Source organism: Aythya fuligula, chromosome 6 (genome assembly GCF_009819795.1).
Source record: "Aythya fuligula isolate bAytFul2 chromosome 6, bAytFul2.pri, whole genome shotgun sequence".
NCBI classification, from domain to species: Eukaryota; Metazoa; Chordata; class Aves; order Anseriformes; family Anatidae; genus Aythya; species Aythya fuligula.
Window position 1 is genome coordinate 28,110,443 of NC_045564.1, and position 26,105 is coordinate 28,136,547.

Here is a 26,105-nt window from a genome sequence, read left to right on the forward strand (position 1 = left end):
AGCATCCCAGCCTTCCCAATGCTGACAGTCAGATCTTGATAGCTCTGCACATGAATTAGCAATTCTGGGCATTGTGCCAGATGTCCTGTAACCCTGCAATAAAGTATGGCCATCTCTGCAACAGGCCACAGGCTTTGCACTGAATTTGCAAGGCCTCAGAACTGAGGCATCAATCTTGCCTTGTCTGAACTTTTCTCAGCCAGCCTGTAACTTTGTTTTGCTTGGTTTAGCTGTGACAGCAATTTCTCCAATTGACTTGGTATTTATGGCTGCTTTCCTTTACTTTTAGTTACCTTTGTGTGGCACAGCTGTCAGCGCTTCTCATGTTGTTTTTTTCTTTTTTTCTTTGTGTATTTTTTTATAGATAGCAGTAACAAGCAGTTATTCTATGTTGCATGAGTTATGAGTCTCATAACAAGACTCACGGGAGAGGAACACAGGTCTCCGAGGATAGCAGAGGACTTGAGAAATTAAGACATAGGAGATGGCTCAAAGGCACATTGGAAAACATACAAAAATGTTGCCAATCAGATCCTAGAAAGAGAACGACGAAACTGCCAAGAGGAGCATCACACTGCTGACAGCGCAGGACTTCAGGTGCTGACGGCTCACTCCAGCACCCCACCACCGCCAGAACAAACACTGACCTTTGGACCCAGAGGAGCAGTAGAAGGGCGAGCACGATGCCAGGAAGATGTGTAGGAGTGAAGCATGTCACAGTTTTAACTGCATTCTTTTTCTTTTTCTCTAACAATTCACTTTGGAGTAACTAAATAATGACTTCAGTTTTACAAACCGTACATTGTGGGATTTACTTATGTACGTGGCGTGCTTCCTCTCTGCCTGCAAACAGGGTTTTAGGTGTAGCATCCACAGCCAAACCTACACTGCGAGAGCAAAGATTAAATGCAGCACCCCGTGGGGACTCAGAGCAGCGCTGCCTGCCCCGAGGCTGAGTCGAGCACTGTGAAGCGTGGGCAGCGATGGTGCAGCCCGTGCCAGCAGCAGCTTGTCTCCCGGGCACTCGTTGTGAAATGCTGTAAAACAACCCAGATCTTCCACTCAAGGGAAGGCTCCCGAAGGTATCAAACCCAGCGGCTGTGCCAGGTATAAGGGCTGCCGCCAGCCTCCCCCTCGCTCCCTCCCTCCCGGGAGCATTTCAAGTGCAGGGGAAGAGAAGCCAGTGCCTGGCACATCTCAGGTCTCTTGCTCCCAGGTCTCCGAGGACAATTTGCTTTTGTGCTGGTGCCTGGACAAAAGTGACACTGGGACAGGGAAGGAGAGGAGCCTTCCAATGACCTAGCTGGGAGGCTAATTGCCAGAGATAACCTGTCGTGAGGGAGTAACACGTGGGCCAACTGTGCTGTTCGGTGGGCCTTCAAGAGACACAGGGGAGCCCTGTAGCAGCATTGTTATGCCCAGCTCATTTGTCATGTAGCAAATCCATCTGTCTGAGATCTAAAAAGCTGCCACTATTCTGAGACCTCAGAGTGGTGATCTCATACGAACCTGAATGGAGAACCCTCTGGAAAATGCAATGCCTTCCCTCATGTCCACTCATCCACCATTTGGGAGAACCACAAGATGCTTTAGTTGAAATAATAAACTATTTTTAGACCTGCTCCCCATTCATTGACAGTTGTCCCTCCCCCCTGGAACATGTGTCAGCATGGCCCAGAGCAGTCATTAGAATCAGAGGAGCCTCTAACCAACTGAGCAAACAAGGACAGTGCCACCAGGATGTTTTTCAAAGCTCCCCTCCTGTGTCAATAACCCTCTGGTTGCACCCCAGCCAGCTCCCCAGGAGAGCTATTCTGTTACAGGCCCACAGCAAAAGCTCACCTTTCCTCCAGACTTAACGCTTCCAACTGGAGCACACTTTGTAAGGAAAGGGCACGGAGCTCTCACGCACACCATACCATACACACATATTGCATACATGCAAATGGAAGCAAGTGGCTTTATATGCACATGCAGCTAACGTTGTTTCCCCAGTCTCCTTAGCACCGTAATTCCTGGTCCCTAGATAACAATCCAGCTAACTCACTTTTCTGTAGATACTCTGTAGAACAGGCATTGCCTGCATTTATTTTACTGATAGGGAAACCGAGGGCAAAAGGAAAACCAAGAGACCACAAGCAGCAAATGCACAGCAGCCTTTGACAAATTGTTTGGAGAGTTTAGCTCATGGCCTGTCCCTGCAAGATGGCAAAAGAAATTGAGCAGTAAGGGGTACAGAGGTCGTGCTTCTTTAATAGGCTTCTCAATGCACCATGGGGACTGATGGCTTTGGAAACTGAACAGCCATTCTGGACAGCCAGATCAAGGTTTGAATCCGAGTTTTTCTTCTTAAAAAGGAGATTTCCTAATTGCTGATAGTTGGTCTCAACAGTGATATGGAGAAGTCACAACTGGCAATGTCATGTCCCCAGAAGGAAGCCAAACTGTATTCCCGTGTGTCCTAGAGAATACCATTGGTAGACAAGCTATAGAGACATTGCACGTACTTCTGAAGCAACAGCTACTATTGCTGCCAAAAGAATGATCATTAGTCTCCAGGAATCTGTAGTCAGCCTTGGTTAGATACAAGTCCAAGTCAGACTGAAAGATTTTCATTATATTCAGCTGTGGCAAATCCTGGCTCAGCCGATTTTGGGACACAGAATCACATCTGCTGAGTCCTAACAGACATGATGCAGCTGCCACTAACAGCTCCAGGAAAAAAAGAAAAAAAAAAAAAAAAGGCTTTAGATATGTCAGGAAACAAATGGTCTAAAGGTTTTCTTTAGCACCACCTGTGCTTTGGTGTTGCATGCACTTCCTGCCATGAAACAGAAGCAACGCTTCCCCTAACACCAAGCACGGCTGTGCTTCAGCCAGCCCTGTAAATTCCTCTTCTCTGGGTGGCTGAAAGTTCCAGTTACAAAAACATATCCCAGGTCAAGACATAATCCTACTGCTGTCCATGGCAGGGGGAATTGCTACATTATTAAAATATTTGTGTGTTACAATAGAAGCAAGAAGCAGACACTTAAAAGAATGATGACTTGGGTTTGACGCAGGGATTGTGCAAAGATGGAGAGGAAGTTAGATTTAGATCTTATCCATTGAAGGTCGTTCCCTTTTCACTATTTGCTTTGTTTGCCTCTCTTTTGCTCTTTGGAAACTGAATCTACCATTTTTCCATTTTGTTTTTCTTTTTTTTAATCTGTTTCCTCTCCTATCCATTTTTCAGAGAGGCAATGTTGCTCTTATGCCTGTTTCCAGCAGGAAAAAACTATACTGCACAGCAGATGTTAATGGAAGAAAATGTTCTGGTTGAAGTAATTTTTTCCCCCAAACTTGGGTCCAGAACCAGAATTAGTTTTTAGCATACACTCACTCCATGATAGCGGAATTGGAAGATACAGTGTCAAGTCTTGTAAGCAAACAGTTAAGAGTTGTGGGTCACTTCAATATGACTATGGCATCATTTAATTTCATGTGCTTTAATTGCATATTGTAGGAGATGATTAGAAACTAATACTGAAACCCTGGGTGTAATTACATATCTCCAATTCTCTTACCAGCTGTTTGTTGAAGTTCTGCACACACTGCTCAAACTGTTCATCTTTCGTTTCATCTGCTTTCCCAAGCTTCTGAAGGACCTGCAGAAAGAGAGAAAAAAGATGGGAGACTTCAAACACAGATGAAACAAAGCAAACGCAAAGAAACACTTGCAAGCTCATGAGGCTGAAAGAAGAAAGGTTAAAAAATGTCTCCCTTATTCTTTTACTCAGAAATTCTGGAGTATTTCTCTACACAGTCACAATCTGAAAAAGGACTTGCAGATGAACCAGAATGCACTCAGATCTCTAATACTCTGCTGCACAGAAGAGCACAACTTTCTTTGCTCTTCACATGTCTAACGCTTTTTGCAAACAAGGCAGTAGTGACCCAGTTATCAATCTCCTAGACCAACCAGAAACAAACCACATCCCTCATACACCTCATGTTCTGTGGTTATGCTCATCCTGGTTTAACACAAGACTAGTCCAGACAGGCTGGGATTTTTGCTCCTGGAACAGCTGGAGTGTGCTGCCCTCAAACACATAAAGCTGTGCAGAGACATCCTAAGAAAGAGAATATGGATGGAGCAGTGAAAGTCCATCTTCTTTCCTCCTTTTCTCACTATGCACATGCTTAGCAGGAGCTGGCTGCTGAGAGCAATTGGGGACCTCGCACCATGAGTCTATGGGACACTGTGTCACATCTGAGTGTCAGCAGCCAGCCCTGTTCCTCTCACCACCTCTCAGCACAGCACAGCTCCCCACAGCCTGCAAAAAATCCTTATCAGACTACTTCCCTTATCACATTTCTCTTTTAATAATCTCTGTGCAGCTAAGTGGGTCGCTCCAGGGCTTTGAACAAAGCACTTTTGGGGCAGGAGGGCAGGTCCCATCACAACAGGGCCAGACAAACTGCAGCTGCGGAGAAGGGCAGCACTTACTTGCTGTGCCCCAAGCAACTCTCGCAGCAGGAAAACAAGAGTACGGAGTAGAGCTGGTTAAGCTTGATTAAAACACATTTTTTAATCAAAAATAAAACCTGATCATGCCTAAAAGAAAGCCTCGTCTTGCAGGACCAATAAAAATGCAGAAAAGCCTACCCAGTCCTCAGTCAGAGGAGATTCTGGGGAGCCAAAGGTGGGCAAGAAAGGGTGCTGCAAGAGCACTTGGACAAGGAAGGGCGTGCTGTCTGGTAAGAGCATGACTTTCAGAGAGGCAGAAAGCACTGGAAAGCAGAAGTCTCTCTTGCTCTGCTGAACACAGCAGGCCTTTATCCATAGATCTCAACTGCCACGTTCAGAGGACCCAGACAAAGGAGCAGGTGCAGGTTGTTGCCATCAGGTCTACAGGGAGGCCACTAGTAAGCATCTCCAGCCCAGCCCCTCTGATGGGCTGACTGTGACAGCCACCTAAACCAGCTTCTTCCAACTTCTTTTGCAACCTGCAGATCCTTTCAGAGAACATGAGGAGGGTTATCTTCCTGCAGAGCACGGATCAGACTTGTACTTTCAGTCCCCAAAATGGCACTGAGACGGCCCATGAAATGGGATGCAACATTCACACGCTGGCCCACTCTCACCTTAATGCACAGGCAGGGTGCAGGATGTTTGTGTTACGTCTCTGAGGCTAATCTCAATTCCCCTCTCTCTCATATAAACACATTCCCCAGCTTACCCCTGTCTGCAGTAACTGCCTCTAAAGCTGCGCACAATAAACCAGCATAGCCATTCAGCTCAGAAATCCCCTTATTTAGGCTGGGATTGAATGTCCAGGAGAGAATCAATGATTTTCATTCTCCCCCTGTTCAGTGGCCTCTCTTCAAATCCAAGAGTCTTTGAGGTACTCATGTGGCAGTAAAGGATGAGGGGGAGACGCACGCGCATGAGGACTGCCCTGCTTGTGACTGAGGACTGAACCCAAAACCTCCAGCTAGAAGCACAGCTCTCCACAGCTCAAGTGACAGCAGCAAGCACTGCAGCTATGAATGACTAATGCACTTAGTAAACTGTCTACACAGCAGGATGCAGACAGCATGAGTATTCGCATCTTCCTCTCAAGCCCCTGGCACACACGAGCTTGTTGGAGACTGGAAGAAAAGCAGCACAAGGTGGAGAGGCAGAGTCCTCTCCATCAGCTATTGGCGCCTCCTTTGCTCATGTGCATGCCACAGGAACGCTGCTCAGGCTACACATTTCTCTGCCATTCCAACAAGCATGAAGGGTTCGATATGGCTTCATCTTCCCCAAGCGGCATGGTGAGCCTCTTCCACTGAGGATGTTGCTCAAAGGCCCCCATGGTCAGCTGTACTCCCCTGAGCTACCAGATCCATTATGGAGCAAGAGTTTCCCATCCGCTGGGTGACTTTCTGTATGTCTGGCACATGAAGAGAGCCATCACACCAGAAGTGCCCAGCAAGAAGAAGAGCTGCAAACTAAAAAGCAGAATGAAGTTCCCAAAGTGAAGATCAAGAGAACTGATATGGATATAAAGGAGTTTTTTTATGGGGCAATACATCTGTCTGGCTAATCAGGAGATGTGATGTTTTCAGGCCTGGAGGGAAGGAGACTGTTTAACTCAGAGGAATCTGGAGTATGTTGCCAGGGGTCAAAGGTTTAGAGCAGCCTCTGTGCATCTATACCCTCAGACCATTCATTGAGATGGCCTGCGCTCCTGCTTCCCACATGTCCAAGAAGTTAATCTGCAGTGCCACTGCTCCCTAGGGGACAGGCACACTGAGTGCAGGGTCAGCTGGGAAGCTCTTGTAGCGCTGTGCTGAGGGGCTCTGCACTTGTCCTGCAAAACACTTGGCACTGGAATGGGCTCTTGACTCACAGGCTGGCTCTGCGGAAAAAGCTTCTGCTGCAACAGTGATGCTCAGCTGAGGAGCAGCTCTGCATGGGGGAAACGGCAGCCTCGTGCAGTCTGCTGTCTGCCTCATTACTTGCTATGATACAGCAGAGACAACATTTCTGCACTGCTCCATGGCACAGATTACGTTCTCCCACCACCCTCCCTCAAAAACAGATCTGCCTTGTACAATCAGCCCCGAAGTCAAATGTAAAAGTCATCTGAGGAGTATAAAACGATGGCTCCACAAGGCTGCTCATCAGACCTGCTCCCAGCTCTCCCAACAGCGCCATACCGGCGAGCTGTACTAAGGGATCCCTCTGGATCCCCTAAACCAGCCAGGGATGGAGCAGATGGCCCTGGGTGTGCTGCTGACTGCAGGCATGCCTATTCTCTCTGCTAATAACCCGTGAGCTCACAGGACAACTCCCGTCCCCAGGCTGGTACGTGCCGTCATAGGTCAGGCTATTCCGGGTGAGCCACGGCTGCTCCCTCCCTTCCCCTGTGACGGTCTCTAATCCTCCAGCTCGTTGCAAAGCCAGATAAAGTTCGGATGGAAACTTCAGGCTCTTTGATAGCTATTAATGGAGCAGATTTACCAGGATAGGAGTCAGAACCCCGCCGTGGCTCCCAAATCTCAGGGCGGATCAGGGCTGGTGTGATCTGTCAGCTGCTGTCTGGAGGCAAACCACACCGGGCAGCGACATGGATCTGGCATTTAAAAGATTAAGCAGCAACCATGCCTAGGCTCCTTGGTCTGCCCTTGACCTGAGAAATCCTGACCCTGCCTAAGGAAAGCAACCATTTCAAAAGGTGGAAGATGAAAGCTCAGATGAAGGAAGGCATACTTTGCATGAATGAGGTGGTTTAACAACACGCATATAATAACAACACACCAATAGATCCAACTTGTGGATACCAAATGATGATAAATCTCTTACTCCACACTGTATCAGAGAAGGGGTTGTGGTCACACCTGATGGACATGGCCCCTCTGCTCCTAAATCCCTCCAGCTCCTGACCTCTCCTTCCCTCACAAATGCCTCTGACTCCTGTTGTATCTGCCAACCCCAGTGCATTATCTTCAACTACCTACCAACTAGGCAAAGAGCCAGTAATACTGTGACTAATTCTGAATTCCAACAAGTTGGGATGTGCCAGTGGGTTAACCAGCAACAGAACAACTAAATCCTCAACCTCAGGCCATTCTTCCACAGAAGACACACAGAAGGCGGGGCGGAGAAAAACAGGACCCAAGTCAAAATGGAACAAGCAAAGCCCCGTAACTTCATAAGATACAAAGGGAATTGCACAAGCTTTTTAAGTGTTTTGTCCTTTGCCCCAGTGAGATGTGAGCTGCTCAGCGAAGGACTTGGGTTTTGTGCTTGGGGAGAGGAGCAGGAGCCCCCCACCTGCCCCCCAGAGCAGGCCGCGCTGCTGCCTCGGCGCCCGCCTGTAGGCCCGGCGGGGGACAGCCCGGCCTCCTCGTCCCAGCCTGGCACAATCGAGTCTTTCTTTGGAATAAGTGGACAAAGGAGGATGAGACGGACAGGAAGAAACCCCAAAGGTCTTAGCACTGCATTTTAAATTGAGAAAATTATTCCCGGGGCTGAGCAATCAGCGAGATCACTGGAAAATGGGAAAGGGCAGTGTCACCCGTAGCGCAGACAGAGCAGCTCTTGTTTGCCTCTGTTTGCTGGCAAAATTCAACAGATCGTTGGGAAAGCAGGGTTCAATACAGTGTTTTGTTAGAGACTTCCTGTATAACCTGGGAAATCCACGTCCAATGTCACTGCCATCCAGCTGAAAAGGGGGGCATTTGTTCAGCATGTCACAGGGTGATCACAGTTATCCCGGGCATCCCCAGCTGCCAAATGGGAAACAGAGGTACAGAGGGGTGGGGTGCTCTCTGTGCTCTTCTAATTTCACAGGTGTCCCTCTCACTAAAGCCTGTATGAATTTGCATTTATTTGCCGTATTCTAAACCAAAATACAGCTATTAAAAAGAATAATAATAAAATATAACAACAATAATTTTCTGGTCACACTGGATGTTCTGAGACTGCAACAACAGCAATATAAAAAAAACTGCTAACAGTGACAAACTTAAAGCATTCAAATAGACTGGACTGAATGGAGATTCTTTGCTAATGGCAGACTTCCAAAAAAAATTAGACAACTATTTAAGGTGTGATTTAAGCAGGACTGCATCCACTCTGCACAGGGGAAGGATCTTGTGAGGCCCTTTCAGAGGTAGTTTCCAAACTCCGAAGATGACAGCAACAGAAGGTTAATCGTCTGGTTTCTGAGTACCCACTCCAAGACCTCACTCCTTCTTCTGTCAGAAATTCAATCAGAAATGCAATATACATCCAAACGTGACTAAATAATAATGGCAAATATGGCTAATCATCAAAGAAATCTAAGTCTCTGTCACCTTCCCTACATGGCACTATACTGCTAAATGTCCGATAGGAGCAAGAGTCATGCTGCACTGCTTTCAAGGCTCATCTCAAATATCTGCCCCTGACAGCTACTAAGGAGCAGTCTCACCATGACCTGCACCTTCAGGACACACCTCTCGAGTTTAACATGACTCACTCTAGTTTAAACTCAAGTTTAATATGACTCATGTCATATTGGGTTGCCTTACAAGGTTCATCCTCCTTGCTCACTCTACAGCCAATACAAAAAAAAAAATCCAGGAAATCCAGTTTCTCGTTCTGAATTATTTCCTGGAGTAACCTGCTACCCCAAAATAGGCTCAGAGACAGTTCAAGGCAGCAACTTTCACCAGACTGAAGTTAGCATCTGAAGGATATAACCGTGTTTCTGGTCTCTGCACGCCAGGTGTAAAGTGAGATGCAGACATACACACAGCAGGTACGGGACTTTTTTTCAAGTCTCGTGGCTGGAAATGATGGTCCGCTTATCCATAAGGCTGAGTCATAGGTAGTGAGTAACATCCCCAAGAAAGGGGTACACAAAGGACCTGCCCTACTTTTGTGGCTGCACATTGCACCATCCTGATCTAAGAACACCCGCTTCATTTCTGCGTTTTCCTTTTGATACTCTGCTGAAAACTTTTTTTTTTTTTCCTTTCTTTTGGTGAACCATAAGAAGCAGATTGCTTGGCTGCAGCAATTTTTATTTTTTTTTTATAGCAGCTGCAAACCTCCATCTAAACTCAGAGGCTTTAACTGAGGGAACTGCAGGGCACAAGCCTGTAGCGATAGCCTTCTGAGGATAAGCTATTCCTAACTGCACCATGCACTTCACCCAAGACCTCAAGCAAACCAAAATTACTCTGCTCAGTTCCTCCTCATTGGATAAGGCAGCTAGCATCCATCATAAAACACTGCAAAGCCTCACCTAGCTGCTGCACTGGAACATCTCCCAATGCTTATAAACAAAAGCAAAAAGATGTACAAACTTGTTAAGCAATGGTACTACAGGGAGGTTATTATGTTTTCTTACAGTAACAGCACAAGAGATGTTTTGTATTTGTCTGTTCTGTAAAGGTACTTCCACTACTTCACAGTATTTGTTATGAAGACTAATTGGAGGAAGCTCATGAAGCCTGTCACTCTTAAGACGCTTCCTCCAATGCTTGGCTCCCTTTGGGGTTGGAGATTCTTTTCTCAAGTTACACGATAGTGATGTGTATCCCTTGGTCAATCACAGCACTCATTGTTCAGGTCATTATCAAATGTCCTAAGATTGTAGGTAAACTCAGCGAGAACCGGGCCAAACCCCCAGACCCGTTCAGCCCAAGCAGAGGACAGCTAGCCAATCCAGCAGATCTCAGCTCCTCCTGCACTTGGAGCTCAAGAAGCTGTCTCACACACTGTGTCAGGAGAATTGCTGTCTCACTCTCTAAGTCAAAATTGCCATGTGAACGGGCAGAGCTCTAAGCACAAGGTAAAAGCCTTCCTAGACCTGTGGCCAGAACCTCGAACTCATCTTCAGCACAAGGAAAAGAGGCAGGATGATTTTCATTACCCAGGTTACCCAATCCTCTGTTTTACTCTTTCAGCATCTGCAGTTATATTACTTGCCACATTCCCCATCCCAGCAAGACAAACATCTCTGAGGAGCCACATAAATGGTTTCCTTGTTTTTGAAGCCTGCCACGCTTATAGTACTCAACTCTTTCTGAGGAAGCTAGTAAGTACTTTACTTTCAATTCCAACCTGTGATCAAATCACTTTTCTAAATTGGGCTTTGACATTTCCCTGCTTTAATGTCACTCACTCTGGAAAGCCTGGGCTACCAGGATCTGCTAACGTCTCCAACTATAGTGTATCATCAACATACAAATTAAGGGAAGAAACTAGGAAGGAAGAAAAAGGAGCAGCACAACAGGATAGGCTAAAAGCCCCATACTTGGCTAGCATAAACTTCCTTGCAAAAGCCCTCCCTCTTAGAGGAAGATGTCAGTTGAGGACCACAATCTCCTGAGCACAGCATTTTCCTCCAGAAGCTGACATTTCCATTTTCAGAGAGAGCAAGTACGGTGAATCCAGCAGACAAAAGTAACATTCACCAGCCTCATTCTGTTTCCTGCTCCCCCAAATCAGGAGAACGATTCCAGAAACGCTGATCTTGGATATTTATCCAGGTTGGAAGCTTCTCCACCACGAAAAATAATGATATTCTGCCCAAGCAGCCTTTCCACATTACCTACAGGACAGGCAGTACCTTTTTGCAAGGTCAAGTCATGTTATTCAATGGGTAAAGTGCAACTGCTCCCAACATCACAGGTGGGACTTGAGGTTCTGTATGAAGGGACCAGCCCTCTAAGATAAAAATCTGTGTGCTGTAAAAGTTCATCACTATGAGGGTGCCCACGTTGCTCAAGTATTTTGAAGATGCATATATTCACGCGCATGTATTTCTGTATAACTCGCTCACACTTCAGGCACCTAACCTCTCTGAACCACTGTAGGTAGCTACTTAAAGATGATGCTGGAGAAGCAGCAGTTCAGAGACCTGCTGCACGTATGAGTTCAGTAAGCCCACAGGCTGTACTTGCTGCACTGAATAAGGCACTTATTAACCTGAGAAAGGTTATGCAAACTGTTATGGAAGGCAAAGCCATCAATATTGCAGCTTACTAGGCAGAGTAATGCCAACTTAACATTCAGAGCATTTCTACATGGTTATTTTATCCAGACGGTCTACAGATTTCAGAAAGACAAATCCCTCCAAAAGATTGCAGAACCTGGCAAATCCTCATGACCTAGGAACCTATGGCAAATCCTATGACCTATGAGCAGTCATATAGTGCAAACATTAATTTAGGAGCCCTCTAAGAAGTCTGAAATCTCCCATCTCCTAATATCTAACAAGTTTATTCTCCCCCTCTGTTTGCCTGCAACTATGGGCTGCTACTTTCGGGAATCCTAAGAGCCCACCTGCCGAGAGGTCTGAGCACTGGAAGTCAGTGAGTGGTCTGTGGTTTGTGCACTTAAAATACAAACCAAGACATGCCTGCAACTTGCATTTTTAGCTATTGCCCACTAGGGAGCTGGGCTTTTTTTTGTCAAGAAGCAGGGTGTTTCCAAAATAGCTGTCTGCTGACTGATTTCCATGATCCTTCTCTCTAGGCGTAGGCTGGAGGACCTCTTTGTTTCTTTAATCTACCACACTGCCCGGAGCCACAAGCCAACAGCTTCTCTCTCATCTTTCTCTGAAAGCTTCGTGCTTACAGCTGCAGTACCTCTCAGGCTACTACAGCATAGTCCTTTTTATCCTCCCATCTTTGACCATACAAGTACAGCATATCCATTGCTATTTGGCAAGTGTTACACAAGTAGGGAAGAAGCCAAGGTTAAAGCTATCAGCTACACGTCCTGCCTCCAGTGGCCAAGGACTCCCTGCAACGCTTCAGTTTCCTACAGCCACCCTGTGAACAAGCTTGCGTTACATGTTGGAGGCATGTGATCAATGAAAACATGCACAGAGACTTCTGAAATTTGCTTTTATTGCAATAAATATGGGTTAAAAAGGAGCAGTGTAGCATTCAGAATTATGGAGGTATTTTTTGCTTTGAAGCAGAAGGTTGTTACTCATCTAGTCCTCTCTTCACCTTCAGGAACCCGAACTAACAAACTGTTTATTCTGTGCCTCTTACATAGGTTCTCACATGCTGGCATCCAGATCGCTTGATGAGTGCGGTGCAGACACCCAGCCAGCACACTACCAACTCCCACAGCACTGGGCTACAATGTCTAACCCTCGGCAAGTTTGATGGATTGAGGCTCAGCTTTCCACAGACCAGCAGTGGGACTCCTTCTCCAAGGCACGGAATCAGTTCTGCAACCAAAAGGCACAGGAAATACCGCGCGGTTAATCTGTGCTAATTCCAGACTCACACAGACTCATTAGAGAAAGAGATAAAGATGACATTCAACTGTAAGCAAAGCCCAGGGGCTCAGTCAATTTTTGTGGCATCTGCTCTGGCAAAAAGCCTGTAAATAACAAGGTCTTTGAAGAAACGGGCAAGTTCTATAGGCATTCCCTTGCTTTATTATTTTTTTTTAGGGAAAAATGTTGTTCGTAGTACTTTTGAGTGGATCTAGCTACATTTTTAAGCAAAACCAAAAAAAGGAAACAAAAAAAAAAACAGAGCCTAAAACACAAACCCTCACATCCTCCCAATACCACTGGGATATATTTAAAAATTACACCACGAACACATTGTTCACCTAAAATGATACATGACTTTCAAAAAAAATTACTTTATGAATAGAAGTGCTCCCCTAACATTAGGGCATCCAATGTTTCTATATAAATATATAAATATTTTATTAACTGTCCTAGGGAAGGCCTGAAATCCTTGCAAGGAATTTTAAAATTGATCACATGGAAGCCTTCTTTTATGAGAGACCCTGCAGTGACACTATCGGTAGTTAACTGTGAAATGAAGTTTCTCAAAAATCAGGTTCTGCTGATCGACAGGCCTGACATCAGGTACACTACAAACTGGGTGCTACTTGATGGTGGAAGTGGAAGAGTTGAGCCCCCTCACCTCCCCGTGCTGCCTGCAGGACAGATTTACAGGCAGTGTGAAAGGGGAAGCTCTCCCCTTGCTTCCAGCCACGTACATGCACCCACAGCAGGTGATGACAGCGGAGTTCAGCTGCTCCCTTTTCCCAGCTGGCCACAGCTACGTCCCAAGTGTCTTTTTCACATGTGGCAGAAGGTATAAAGGCCAAGCTGGAGAGCCCAGCTCAGCTCCTTTGATTCTGGGGAGGCCCCAGCTGACAATGTTACCTCAGAAAGGGTGCTGTGCAGCAGCTCTGCCGTGTCTGCACCAAGCAATAGGGTTTGCTGAACACCTGTATCTGTGAGACTGGCACACAAAGACATTTTAGCATTAAAAAAAAAAAAAAATCACTGAGTTGCCTTTTTAATTTTTTTATTTTTAGTTTTTTTAAGAGGAGCAAAAAAGTGAGAGTTCCTTCACATGCTAGTGCAGCGCAAAGCTTGCAGAACCCTTAAGCAGAGCACAGGACACAGCAACCCAACGAAAGCAGTTTGCCTCGCTCATCCTCCCCTCTCAAACCTTCACATCAGGACCTCCCAACCAAGTCAAAACATTAAGTGCTCCTAATTATCAGCCCAGTCGCTTCTGTCCTTCATGCAGTTTCCAGTTCTCAGATAACCAGATCTGATTTGAGCTCAGCAGCTTTTATTTTTGACAGTGGTCTCAGAGCTCAGTTACCAGCCTTGGACAAGCAGGCTCTCTGCTCAGCTCCGGGCTGGAAAGGTGTCGACAGGCACTGAATATATTACACACAAGTGGATGTGAGCTGTCACTCCCAAAGGAGAAGGAAAAGGCAGGCTGAGGAAACTTTTTCACTGTAAATCAATCAGGGGGCTGTCTGTTAAAAGAACTTCAGACCACTTTTGTTCCTGCGATGCACCATACATTCATCAGCTTTAAAAGTAGGACCAAGAAACAATACGGAGCGATTGTTTAAAACTGAAGATCTCCAGGAGAGCATAAACAAGGCACGCAGCTACTTGGAAATGGCTCCAAGAATCTCTCTTTAATCTGATGGGGAATGAAAAGAAAGCTTCCCATCCCATCTTCCTCCAAGGCAGGTGGTACCAGTCTATCACTCGTGTCTTCACAGGTGTCACAGAACAGCTAGAGATTTCAGCACTACTCCATGATTAGCTATTGAAATAATAAGATACGTCAGGTCAGCAGAGATCTGCATCTTTCATGTCTCCCTCTCACCCACAGCTGTGTATCATGACCCAGAAAATCCCAAATCCAGGCAGCAAGTGGCTGATTGCAGCATCAGTGCAGCTGCACGCTCGGTCTGCCTGCAGCATTATTCATCGTATGCAGCCTCATGGCAAGAGGCCCTTCTTGTTCCCGAGGTTTGATTGCAGTGGGATCCTGCCCTGTCATCGAACTCCTCTGCGTGAGTCGCTGTTAGTGCTGTCCGAAGGCACAGGTGAAGTCTCCAGGGTCACTGCTGAAGCATTCACAATATTCACAAGGTATTAAGAGCCACCAGCCTCCAGAGTCCACTTCTCCTCATAATCGTAACGGAATATAAAGTGCAAATCCTTCATGCATCTAATGGAGAATATCGCATCTAGCCTTCAAGGATAAGCCTAAAATGCAGTTATTTCTGTTTGGGTTGTATGACCTTCTGCCACATCAGGCCTTGGAGAAGACAATGCCAGGAGTCACGCCCCTAAAAGAAGGAAGGCTCACCAAGGGTCTGTGATAGGAAACAAACCTGTTCCCCTCTAAAACATTCATCTGAAATAGGCTTTTAACCAACAGTGACTGAAAGCTCTGCCCCCTCAACCACCATTCAACAGCATAAAGCTACAGAAAAGCTCAGGACACCTCTTGCTCGGCCATCACTGGGTGAGGATCTGATTTCTCATCTGCACAGACCTTCAGCACTGGCAGCCTGAGCAGGACAGGTTTCCCTGACAGTGCTCATCCCCCAAGGCCAGGCTGAGGAGCGCCTTGCTGGCTCAGTTGTGGGCTTGTCTGCTGCACAGGAAGGGACGGAGGAGGGCTTGGGGTTGGTTTCTGCTGGTAGCAGGTTGGAGTTTTTCCTTCCTCTCTGAGGAGAGGTTCACTAAGAGGAGAAGCTTTTGAACGAATAATATGGATGCATGGAAAGACACGAAGTCTCAGCAGTCAGCTAAGCTCAGATGCTATTTTCAGATGACTTATGGACATACCCCCACAATACACGTCGTTAGCTGGGCACAGCTGGGGCTGAGGCTACTAGCCAGCTCCAAGCGCAGGTTGCCCCCCCAAAAATAAAGAACACCATCCGACAGCCCTATAGTTATGAATATTTACCACATATTTCATGACAGCAAAACAAAAAAGTGTCCAAGTAGGTAATAACCCCCCAACACCTGGAGATCTTGAACAAGGATCCACAGCAACCAGACCAGGAAAACCCATGCAAGTTGAAGGCCTCCTCCTTTCAGATCCTAGCCGTGGTTTGAAATAGCTGTTTCATTTTTATTTGCAGGGGTCCTCTCCTGCTTTATCATCTTATTAAGCTGATAAAGCTTAATACACATGCAGACAAACACAGAAATCACCATCTAAACTTAGACTGGAGAAGTCAGCTCCGCTGTAAATGTCACCAGGTTTAAGCCACGGCTGGGAGGAGAGCAAGTTTGTGTCACTGTCAGTCAAAAGTCATGCAGAGACATATTGCTGTATCAAACACCATTGTCAGCTGTCCCCTCCAAAGCAAATGCAGAGTCTATTCTCAGAGCCCGTGAGTCCTTGCTGTGGCCATTAATAACCGGGGGGGCTGTCAGCAGCCTGCAGCCCTGCCCAGACCACCACTGCACCTCACAGCCTCGCTCAGAAAGACTGAAAGCTGTGAGTGGACTTGCATCGCTCCTAGAAAATGAAAATGTTTTCTGTGTGAATCAATGCACCTGCCTCTGGGCTGCAGGACGCTACGCAGGAGCAGACGGAGCCGAGCCTGAATTCAGCTTCCTGGCTTCACTCGCTCAGACGCAAACCACAGAGAACTGACATTTGATTTCCACCTCCTCCCCACAAACCGCATCCTATTACAGAGTGGGAGAGAAGCAGGCCTACACCTGCAGCCTTTAATCTCTCAAAAGGGCTCTCAGAGAATATCTGATAGGTTAGGAAGCACACAGATTCATGGTGACCTGGGAGCAAGCTCCACCGCTTTTGGCTACACGATTCCACATTTGTGTGTGCTTGCAGACAAAACCCGGCCCCCTCACTTTTGTTTGCAGTGCAAACACGCAAGGTGCAGAGAAGGGGAAGTCTTGTTATACATGAAGGATCTCAGATTTCCCATACAGACCTTTTAGAGCAGGACAGAAATAGCTCATGGAGAAGAAGCTGGGTAACTGGAAAGCAGATGTGATTTTGGCTTTCTGCAAAGGTGAGCAGTAGCTAACGGAGGGGAGGTAAATCCCTCACCCTGTTCCCTACCTGTGTGCTTCACAAACTACAGCCGTCAGCACCTGAGCACTCCTTGCCCACCCCATTAACAACCTTTCTGTGTAGCCAGCATTTGAAAAGCACCCACTAAAAAGCACCCACGTGTCTACAGATGGCACAGGCATTCCTGCAATCCTTCTGTCATCGCGTAAGGCTGATACACGTATCAGGCAGTCGTGAAGGTTGTTGTGACACCCACAGGCTCGAGTGATGCCACTCAGGTCCTCTCTCCTGGCCTCTCTGGCTCTGCTCTCTCTTTTCACCACCCTCACACACTTCTATTACACACAAGTCCCACCAGGTGTTACAACCAGCACAGCGATAAGCGACCCCAGCTCCTGCCAGAGAAGCGAGCCCGCACCTCTCACCCTGCTGACATGGATGACTTGGCGGTTTGTGTGCTTTCGGAAGAGGTTCAAGGAGTTTTTTTTGGGAAATTTGGGGTAAACAAGCATCTGGGCTTCTTTGTCCTCTCCTCCAGCAGTCGTGCAAATTAATGCTCCTTTAAACCTCTTGAGCTGTTACGAAGCAGACCCATAAACTTATCACAGCCAGATAATAAACAAGAGGGGAGAAATTAAGAGTTACAAGGAGGCTGTGCTGCCTCGCCAGAAATTATTAACTCCAGTCACATTCTCATTAACAAGCCAGGGTCTCTACTTTTAAAATGCAACTCCCTTTCCCATGCTATCACACTACTTGATAAGATAAAGCCTCCTGGTATTTATTTACACAGGTCACTGCTTCTCATTAAATAAAAAATGGGGAATAATTTTACTCCAACACAGGGAAAGTTCCAGAACATTTTCAATATGACAAAAAATTGATATTTGCAGGGTTGCTCATGTTATTATTTTTTTTAAAGTGTGCCAATTGCCTTACTTACAGGAAGCTTGAAGTGGAAATAAAGGTGTTATAAAGCTGGATCCCAGTCCGTGCCTACAACAGGAACAAAGTGCTGTGCACACCACACTCGTAGCATAATCACAGAGGTAATTAACAGAAAGGGGAACATCTGTGCTGCAACACACACTCCTTTAGCACAGATTTCATTTATTATGGGGATTCACCTACTTATTAATACTATAAAACATTAAGTCTTCATGAGCTCAATCAGTCATTGCAACTGGTAAGTAGATGAGCGAAAACAGCCCAAGGGTCAGAAAGGGACTTGGCTTCCAGAAGAAAATCTGGTGCACCTTGTAGCTTCAGCTGTGCCCTCCGTTTCACCCTCATGCCTGAAGCTCAGGGCGCAGGGCTTTGCCCAACCACCTCAGGGTTCATCACAGAGCTAAGGAGAAAGCATTGCTTTCACCCCCACCAAAAACTTCTGCAACAAAGTCCTTTTCACGGTTTCTTTATGAGAATTTTCAGCTTGATTTAAAAAAAAAAAAAAAAAAAAAAAAAAAAAACACAATAAAACTACCTTTCAAAGCTTTGTTTTGGTTGAAGTTGAAAGCTGAGTGACGAAAGAAGTGTTTACTGTAGGAAGACCCGATTTTGTCAAAGTTTTCAGCCACGCTGTCATAATAACGAAGGTGCTTTCATAACAACCCAGTTAACACCACATTAAAGACCACCTGACTTGTTCTGAGTCATTTGGTGCTAACCTGATGCACAGGCTAGCAAGAAAATCAAAAATGTCTGTCCAGAGCCTAGAGCCCTGGCTGACCTGCAGTTAAGGCACTTAAGGTCCTGGCCTCAACCTGCAGCAATACAGACACCCGTGTCTCAGCCACCCACAGAGCTGTGTTAGCTCTACTGGGAAGCTCGACAGACACCTTTTTTCTTTTTATTCAGTGCTGCCACAAGGCATGATGGTGCTGTAGGAAAACACAAGGGCCTGGCTATGTGCTTTGGAACAGGAGCAAACTTGGCAGGCTCGACTCTTCACCTCGTACTTGATTTGATACCATTAACCGGTCAGGCTGCGCCTTGAGAAGCTGAGCTATATTCTGCACTGCCGAAGAAAAGCCAGTTCACCACCACAGTGCCAAAGGCACCAGGCTGGGATCTTGAGGCAGATTCGCTAGTGGAGCTTTTAAAATGCCTGTACGCCCTGCAGCCAGCTCCGCTGTGCTCTGGGAGGCACACACCATCACAAAAGCCGTGTGTGAAATCCAAAGAGCAAGAAGGGAACACTCAAGCTTTTGTGCCGCTATTGTACAGGAAGCATTTAAATACCTTTCTAAAAGCTAACAGCACGGGTAATCTACTCTAAAACCTGTGTAATTTAAACATCATCTGTCTGCAGACTGCCAAGTACAGCTTTGGGTAACAATCATTGTCCCAAGCAGCTTTTGGAAAAGCTTCTGCCTCTGGAATGGGGAGAAACGTGTTTGAAAATTCACAAGAAAGTCACCATTTTAAACACATATTATTCCACATTATTATGTGCAAGTCAGTTTGTCCTTTCTCATCCCACAAGTTAAATACAGCAGGGTGGAGTATTTTTTCCCCACTTGCCCAGTTCCCTGCAGCAGATTTGGTCCATAGTTGAGGTTAGATCTCCTTTTTGCTTTGACATAACCAGCCTTATCCTGGTGGTTCCCCATTCAGCGCCTATTCTTGCTGCTGCTGAAGTCAGGATAAAGGCAGAACCAGCAAAAGAAGGGAACTGAGATTGCAGTGACAGGAGTGATTTAAGGTTTTGTTCAGCTGCTCAAAAAACTGAGCTCTCAGAGAACAAACCCCACAGAGTCCAGATCTGTGCTGAAGGGGAGCAGGGAGGGCAGCGATGAACAGATCAAATGGGGCACAAACAGTGACAGATGATCTGGCTTTCCACAAAGCAGACAAAGTTGCTACAGCTGACACACAGGAATCACAATCACAGAATCATTAGGGTAGGAAATGACCTCCTAGACCACCTCGTCCAACCATGCCCCTACTACCAACATCACCCACTAAACCATGTCCCTAAGCACCAGCTCCAACCTCTTCTTGAACACCCCCAGGGACGGTGACTCGACCACCCCCCTGGGCAACCCATTCAGATGTCTCATTTCCACGTGAGGGCACAGACCCTCCACAAGCTTCCTATACAGCTATTTGTTGGGCAAAGAAAAGCCCAACTTGAGCAACATCTCACAAACCCCTTAAAAAAAAAAAAAAATCAACCACCCAACAGCAGGAACTGCAAACTGCAGCCTCTCCATCCCTTGGTGTCTCTGCTACAATGCCAGCAAGTTAGCAGGAGGGATGAACTCAGCTGAGGCAGAGGGATAATCCCCTCAGACACAAAATGTGTTAGCTTCCATTCTTCACACGCCCAGGGAAGCAGGATTCCCCTTCTGCTGGGTTTCCATGGGTGGTAAGAGGAGGGAGGAAAACACATGGGTGGTGAGCTAACAAAGTTAGGAGACGCATTACAAGAGAGAGGAACCCAGGGAAGTGCACTCCCACTCTCCAGCACTGCTCTGCCACAGGGGAGTTTTTCCAAAGCACACAGAGCTCTTTAACATTCACCTGGCATCAACACGGAGCGAGAAGTACAAGGCCTAGAGAATCACCCGGTGATGCCCATGGAAGGGAGGCCAGTCACTGCCTCCACTGATTCCCACCCAGAGGGTAAAGGCAGCTTTCCTGAGCATACTCGCTTTGTGTCTTAAAGGGCAGAAAGCACAGGGAGCTAACCAGGCAGTCAGGCCAGAAGATCATGGGCTGAAATTACAGATTTGATAATGAAGGTAGGAGAACGTTGTCTGACTTTCAGTATGCGGCCTGCAGGCTCCAAGGCCCACAAAGAAGAGCCATGGAGAGCAAGCTGCATGTCTGATATTTAATGAGAAGGCCAAACCTCTGGAAAAGAAAATTAAGGGCCTCACAATTCAAGAAAAGGTTTGAAACCCTGCTGTAATCCATCTCTCAGGGGCAGGTATGAGACATCTTCATGAAGCACATTCCTCTTTATTTTAAAAGGCAAGGAGGGAGGGAACATAAAGAACCACAGCAGTAGGAAGCTTTATTTCCAAAAACCTTACAGAGATGTTTTCTTACCATTCCTGGGAAAAAATCAGGGGGAAAACAAGCAACCTCCCTTCCTTGATCCCCCAGCACAGAGCTACTCGAGGTGTCTGAACACGGCCCAGCCTGGTTACACGCCCTGTAGCATCCTGCAGCCAGCCTCTGACCTGCAGGCACCGTGGCCATAAGCGGGTGAAGCCATTCCTCCCTCAGCACACCGGGCGTCACCAGCAGGATGCGTGCTGGCCCACGCTGCTGTCTTCCCGGCACAGTCACATCAGCCTCCTGGGCAGCTCCTCTATACTAATTTTGGCTTGGCGTGACTTTAATAAAAATGAATCATGACAGCAACCAGCAAGAGCTCCATGGCTGCTGCTATCCACACTGCTACAACAGAAAAACAAACGCCGCACGTACACACTGCTCTGTGCCTTCATTTCCGCGAGGCAAGTGCCATCACCTAAATATTTCTGCTGTCACCTGTGAGAAAGAGGTGCAGGAACTGAGGCTACCATCAACAGCAGCTGCCTGGTTCCCCAGCCACACTGGATGATGCTGCAGGTATCTGCTTGGCATGCAGGACAGCCTTTCACAGATTAAACAGAAACTTTTGGTATCTCATTACCAAGAGATGTGCTCTGCCTCCTCCCTTCCCCGGGGAGCCAGCCACGGACACAGCATAAAACCTCCCTGATGGACCTGCCACAGGTCTCACTTCCCCTCCTCAAACAGCCCCGTGACTGCAGCTGAGCAAGGAGAGGAACCAGAGAGCTCCCGCCAAGGAGAACAGAAAACCAAGCAGGGAGGAGAGGTTTTTGTACCAGTTGGGTGTTCCCCTGCTCCCGAATTGCTGCTCAACCTCTTCTCCTCAGCAGCCACTGAATGTGGGTATTAGTGCTGCATGGCAGTATTTGTGCTGCATGCCCTGCAAAAGTATTAAATGCTAGGACTGCTTAACCAAAGACAAGTTTTAGGGGAAAAAAATAATAATAAAAAAAGATTTAGCTGTACAAAACATCTTCAACAGTGTTGACAGAAGAGAACAAAGGTTGCCCAGAGGAGCTGTGGCTGCCCTATTCCTAGAGGTGTTCAAGGCCAGGCTGGATGGGGCTTTGAGCAACGTGGTCTAGTGGAAGGTGTCCCTGCTCATGGCAGGGGGCTGGAATTGGGTGATCTTTAAGGTCTCTTCTCACCCAAACCATTCTGTGAAAGTCCCTTAGTCCCAGCCCACTCACTGCTTGTTATCTGCACCTGCCAACAGAGGGTCACATTCACACAATATTTAGATTCCTCTTGTGCAAACCTTTTTTCTCTTCCCACTCCCAGAGCAGGGTGATCAGAAACACCCCTGGCTGGGGCAGCAACCCCGAGCTGGGGGACACGCACCCCCAGAGGCCGCGCTATCAGTGCATGACACCCTGTGGGAGAGGCAAGTGCCGAGATGCACGTCCACACACAGGGCTGCAGCTCCCAACAAAAGGAGCCTCTGTCCATGGGAGGCTTTCAGCACAGCCACACCAGAGTCACCGGGGACCCATTCCAGCCATGCTCAGAGACAGGATGGGGGCAGGAAAGAAGAGCCTGGGCTGCTCCCAACCTCTGGGCATCGCTGCCTCGCACAGACAGGGGCTGCACACTCAAGGACCCAGACTCTGAAGAAGGCTACCATATGATAGACTCATAGGATCTGAGCCTTCAGGCACTGGCTTGAAGATGCAGAAGTCATCTTCTGCAGTGGGCTTGTACACAACACGTTCAGAACTACTGCCACCTAATTGCTCCCTGGGGAGAGGGCTGATGGTTGCAGCTTCCTGTAAGAAACAACAGGACCCTCCCTAGAAGCACGTCCTCCAGCAGAGATGGATAGAGCATCTCCTCCACCCTCACTGCCAGAATGGAGCTGTGCTGCTCAGGGATGAGAGAAAGCTTTGCCTGGGCCTGGAGAATTAGAGCATGGAGGAGACTTTGCAGAGGCCACAGTTTTGTGAAGCTCTCCCAATGTGGCCACTGAAACAGTCACATTTCCCACTCCCTTTCCTGCCTCTGCATCACTGTCACCCCTTGTGCTAACCCAAGCACATCAGCGGCCATGTGCTGAACAGGATTGAGAAACAAACCTCAATTAAAAATAGCAATACCAATCTGGGTTTGAAGAAACCGATGGTTTCTGATTTCCCAATCTGGCTCACAAGCGGTGGAAGTGATTTTCCCAACAGCAGGGCCTGCCTATGCACTCTTGCAAAGCATTGGGCCTTTGCTTTCACTAAGTCACATTGACCGAGGATGGATCTTTGGCTACAGGGCTGGATTTCAGTGTCTGGGCAGTTTGAACAGAACGTGTCCTGTCTCTGCACGTGAAGTCCCTGGAAAACAGCAAGATTTAGACTTGCCAAACTTGTATTTCAACAGAGCTAAAAATTCATTCCCATTTCTAAAGAGGAAGAAATGCAGCCAAATCTTTTTGTATTCAAAGACAATCTGATTAATTTTAGTCTTGGTATTTAAATTTAAAAAAAAAGAAACAAACAAACAAACAACAAAAAAACACTGTTATGCAAGGAAGATGGAAATAAATCAGCCAGCCACATTTTCAGGCAAACTCAGTCAACCTGAAAGTGTTTCAGGAACTAGCTTATTTACTGAAAACTTTGGCTTCACTCGCCAAGAGTTTTTGCCAAACCTCAGTTTCTGCACACTTTCTATAATGCCTCAAAGGTTTTGCTGAGACTCGAGTTAGAAAAAGTAGGAATCTCCTGCTCTAAGCCACATACAGTATAAAATTATGCCACATGCTGTATAAAATTATGCAGATAAATCTGTAATGGCAAAATTCCAAAGTACTTTTTTTGTGCCTAGCTTCCATCTAGCTGCCCCACAGAAAAAAATAAATGCCAATCCATGACAGACACAACTGGTTGGATTATCTACCAGAAAGCTGATACTGCCAGAAAGAAGATTCTTAAGGGAAGATGAAACTCAGAACCCAGAGACTTCACAGGCATTATAAGCTCAGTGTTTGTCACTGAAAGTAGGTAATGTTTATTGGTGGTGATAAGGGCTCATCATCACCAGTCAGGAGGGACCTCTGGAGGCCACCTGGTCCAAACCCCCTGCTCATGCAGGGCCACCCAGAGCAGGTTGCTCAAGGATGTGTCCAAGCAGTTTTGAGTATCTCCTGTGATGGAGACTCCACAATCCCTCAGCCTGGTGTCCACCAAGGCTCTCAGGTCCTTCCGTGCAAAGCTGCTTTCCAGACAGTCAGTCCCCAGCACGCACTGGTGCGTGGGGTTGTTCTCTTCCAGGTGCAGGACTCTGTACTTCCCCTTGCTGAACGGCACAAGGTTCCTTTCAGACCACTGAGGTCCCTCTGGACAGCAGAATAAACTTCTGGCATATCAGCCACTCCTCCCAGTTGCGTGTCAGAGCAACCTTGCTGAAGATACATTAACAAAGACATTAAACAGAATTGTACCTAGGATGTGGTACATCGCTAGACTCCACAAAGGTAGCAGCTCTGCAGAGAGCTGGTCTAGCCAAGGAGCATTTTGACATTTGCTTTGTGTTGGCTTTGTCAGAAGACTGTCAAGTGGAAGCAACTAAATGAGCAGGAACAAGACAAGGAAGAAAAACCCAAATTAATTCCCAGAATTAAGTGTGTCATCATTCAAAGGATGATACCAGCTGAGACACCCAAGTATGCAAGGTCCCTAATTTTATACAGCCATTCCAGTGCACAGACAGTATACTGCCCCAATCTCTAATTAAATTTCTGAATGAGAGAAGAGCCAATGCAGCTTGACGTGTGATCTTCTCACAACCAGAGCCCTGTTACTACATGCAGGCTGGATCACAGAGGCAGCGTCACTGGATTCTGGGAAGATGTTGAGTTGTCTGTGCTTTGGCTGGTCTGGAATGAGAGGAAAGAAAATCCAAAGAGTGAGTTGTTGGAGGTGACAGCAGGAAAATAAGGTTAAAGCAGGGGCACTTTTTCCTGCAAGAAAATGGAGCTGGGAGCACAGCAGCACGAACAGGTTCCTTGGGGCTCCCCGGATCTCACCGGGGGAAGCCCTCCTCCTTGCAGGCTGCCCGATGAGAGCATCCAGGCCCGCAAGCACTTGGCTTCCTACCAAGTCCTGGGGATTACAGAGTGGAAGAAGCGCCTGAGAGGAGGAACTTGAATGATGTGTGGATGATGTTATCAAAAAATGCTCAGGTACTTTGCTAAGCAGATGAAGGGAGAGAAATACGTGCAGGATGAGCACTGATCACCAACACCCTGCCAAGGACAAGTAACCAGCCGCAGCTGTTCTTCCCCATCAGCGCCCACCCACTGGGACATTTTGGGATGTTCCTTCCTCCCAAACAAGCACAGAACTTTCCTCCGCACCGGACAAACAATGCGCCACACAAAGCACTGGTGCTGCCCAGCGCACTGCCAGCACAAAACAAAACGCTGCCTTTCTCATCCCAGGCTCCAGAGCAGGGGCATAAACAAGCCAAAGATGCTTGTTTAAGGCAGGCAGCCCGTCTCTGCCGACCTTCAGCACCACACACAGCACAGGCATAACCAATTGCTGCTGCAGGGAGCAGGACAGTCTGATCGGCATTGTAGCAGGGCTGCTGGGAGAGCAGAGCAGGCAGCATGCGATGGCTCGGTGCGCTGGGCAGCGTGCACACAAAGATTTTTCCACTCCAGCACAGAATCACTTCCTCTTCACTGTTTGCAGATGTCAGAATGAGATCTCTCAAGAACAAACACCCCGCCTGTGGCTGTACAACAACGTACAGCAGGAATAAGAAGTGAACTTAAATTATATGTAGGTCAACACATTAAACATTACAGAAGGAATGGAGGAACTGTCACGGCTCCCCTTAAGACCAGGAAAAGCTGCACTGAAAATGTGCCTCTGTCCCAGACGCTGTTTGGGTCCGTACAGATCATGGTGCCTTTCCGTATCAATACCTTTCCTTTCTATCATAACAGGGCTAGCATTTTCACCAAGCCCCTGAGGAGGCATGATAAAAATCAAGCGCACAATTCCACAGCTCCTAAACGCTGCTCCTTACCACTGCCGAGACCACTGCGTTATCAGAGCACGCTGGCAAGATAAGATTTCTGACACAGGCGAGCCCAGCTTTTGCTGGAGGAAACAAAGACGTTGATTGTGCTCCTGGCTCCCTTTCAGCCTCCCAGAGCTGGGTGATGGCAGGATGAAAAACACAGCTTACTTTTCTAACCTCCAGTCAGCCTT

At 47.1% G+C, this 26,105-nt stretch overlaps 1 protein-coding gene across 4 annotated transcripts in view; it reads right to left on the reverse strand.

The window, feature by feature from the left end:
- BIN1 (bridging integrator 1) overlaps positions 1 to 26,105 on the reverse strand; it is an 86,968-nt gene that overhangs the window by 46,967 nt on the left and 13,896 nt on the right. For all 4 annotated transcript variants that reach the window (XM_032190214.1, XM_032190212.1, XM_032190213.1 and 1 more), the window contains exon 2: positions 3,567 to 3,647. In XM_032190214.1, the coding sequence (XP_032046105.1) occupies positions 3,567 to 3,647 (81 nt within the window). The remainder of the gene's footprint in view (positions 1 to 3,566; positions 3,648 to 26,105) is intronic.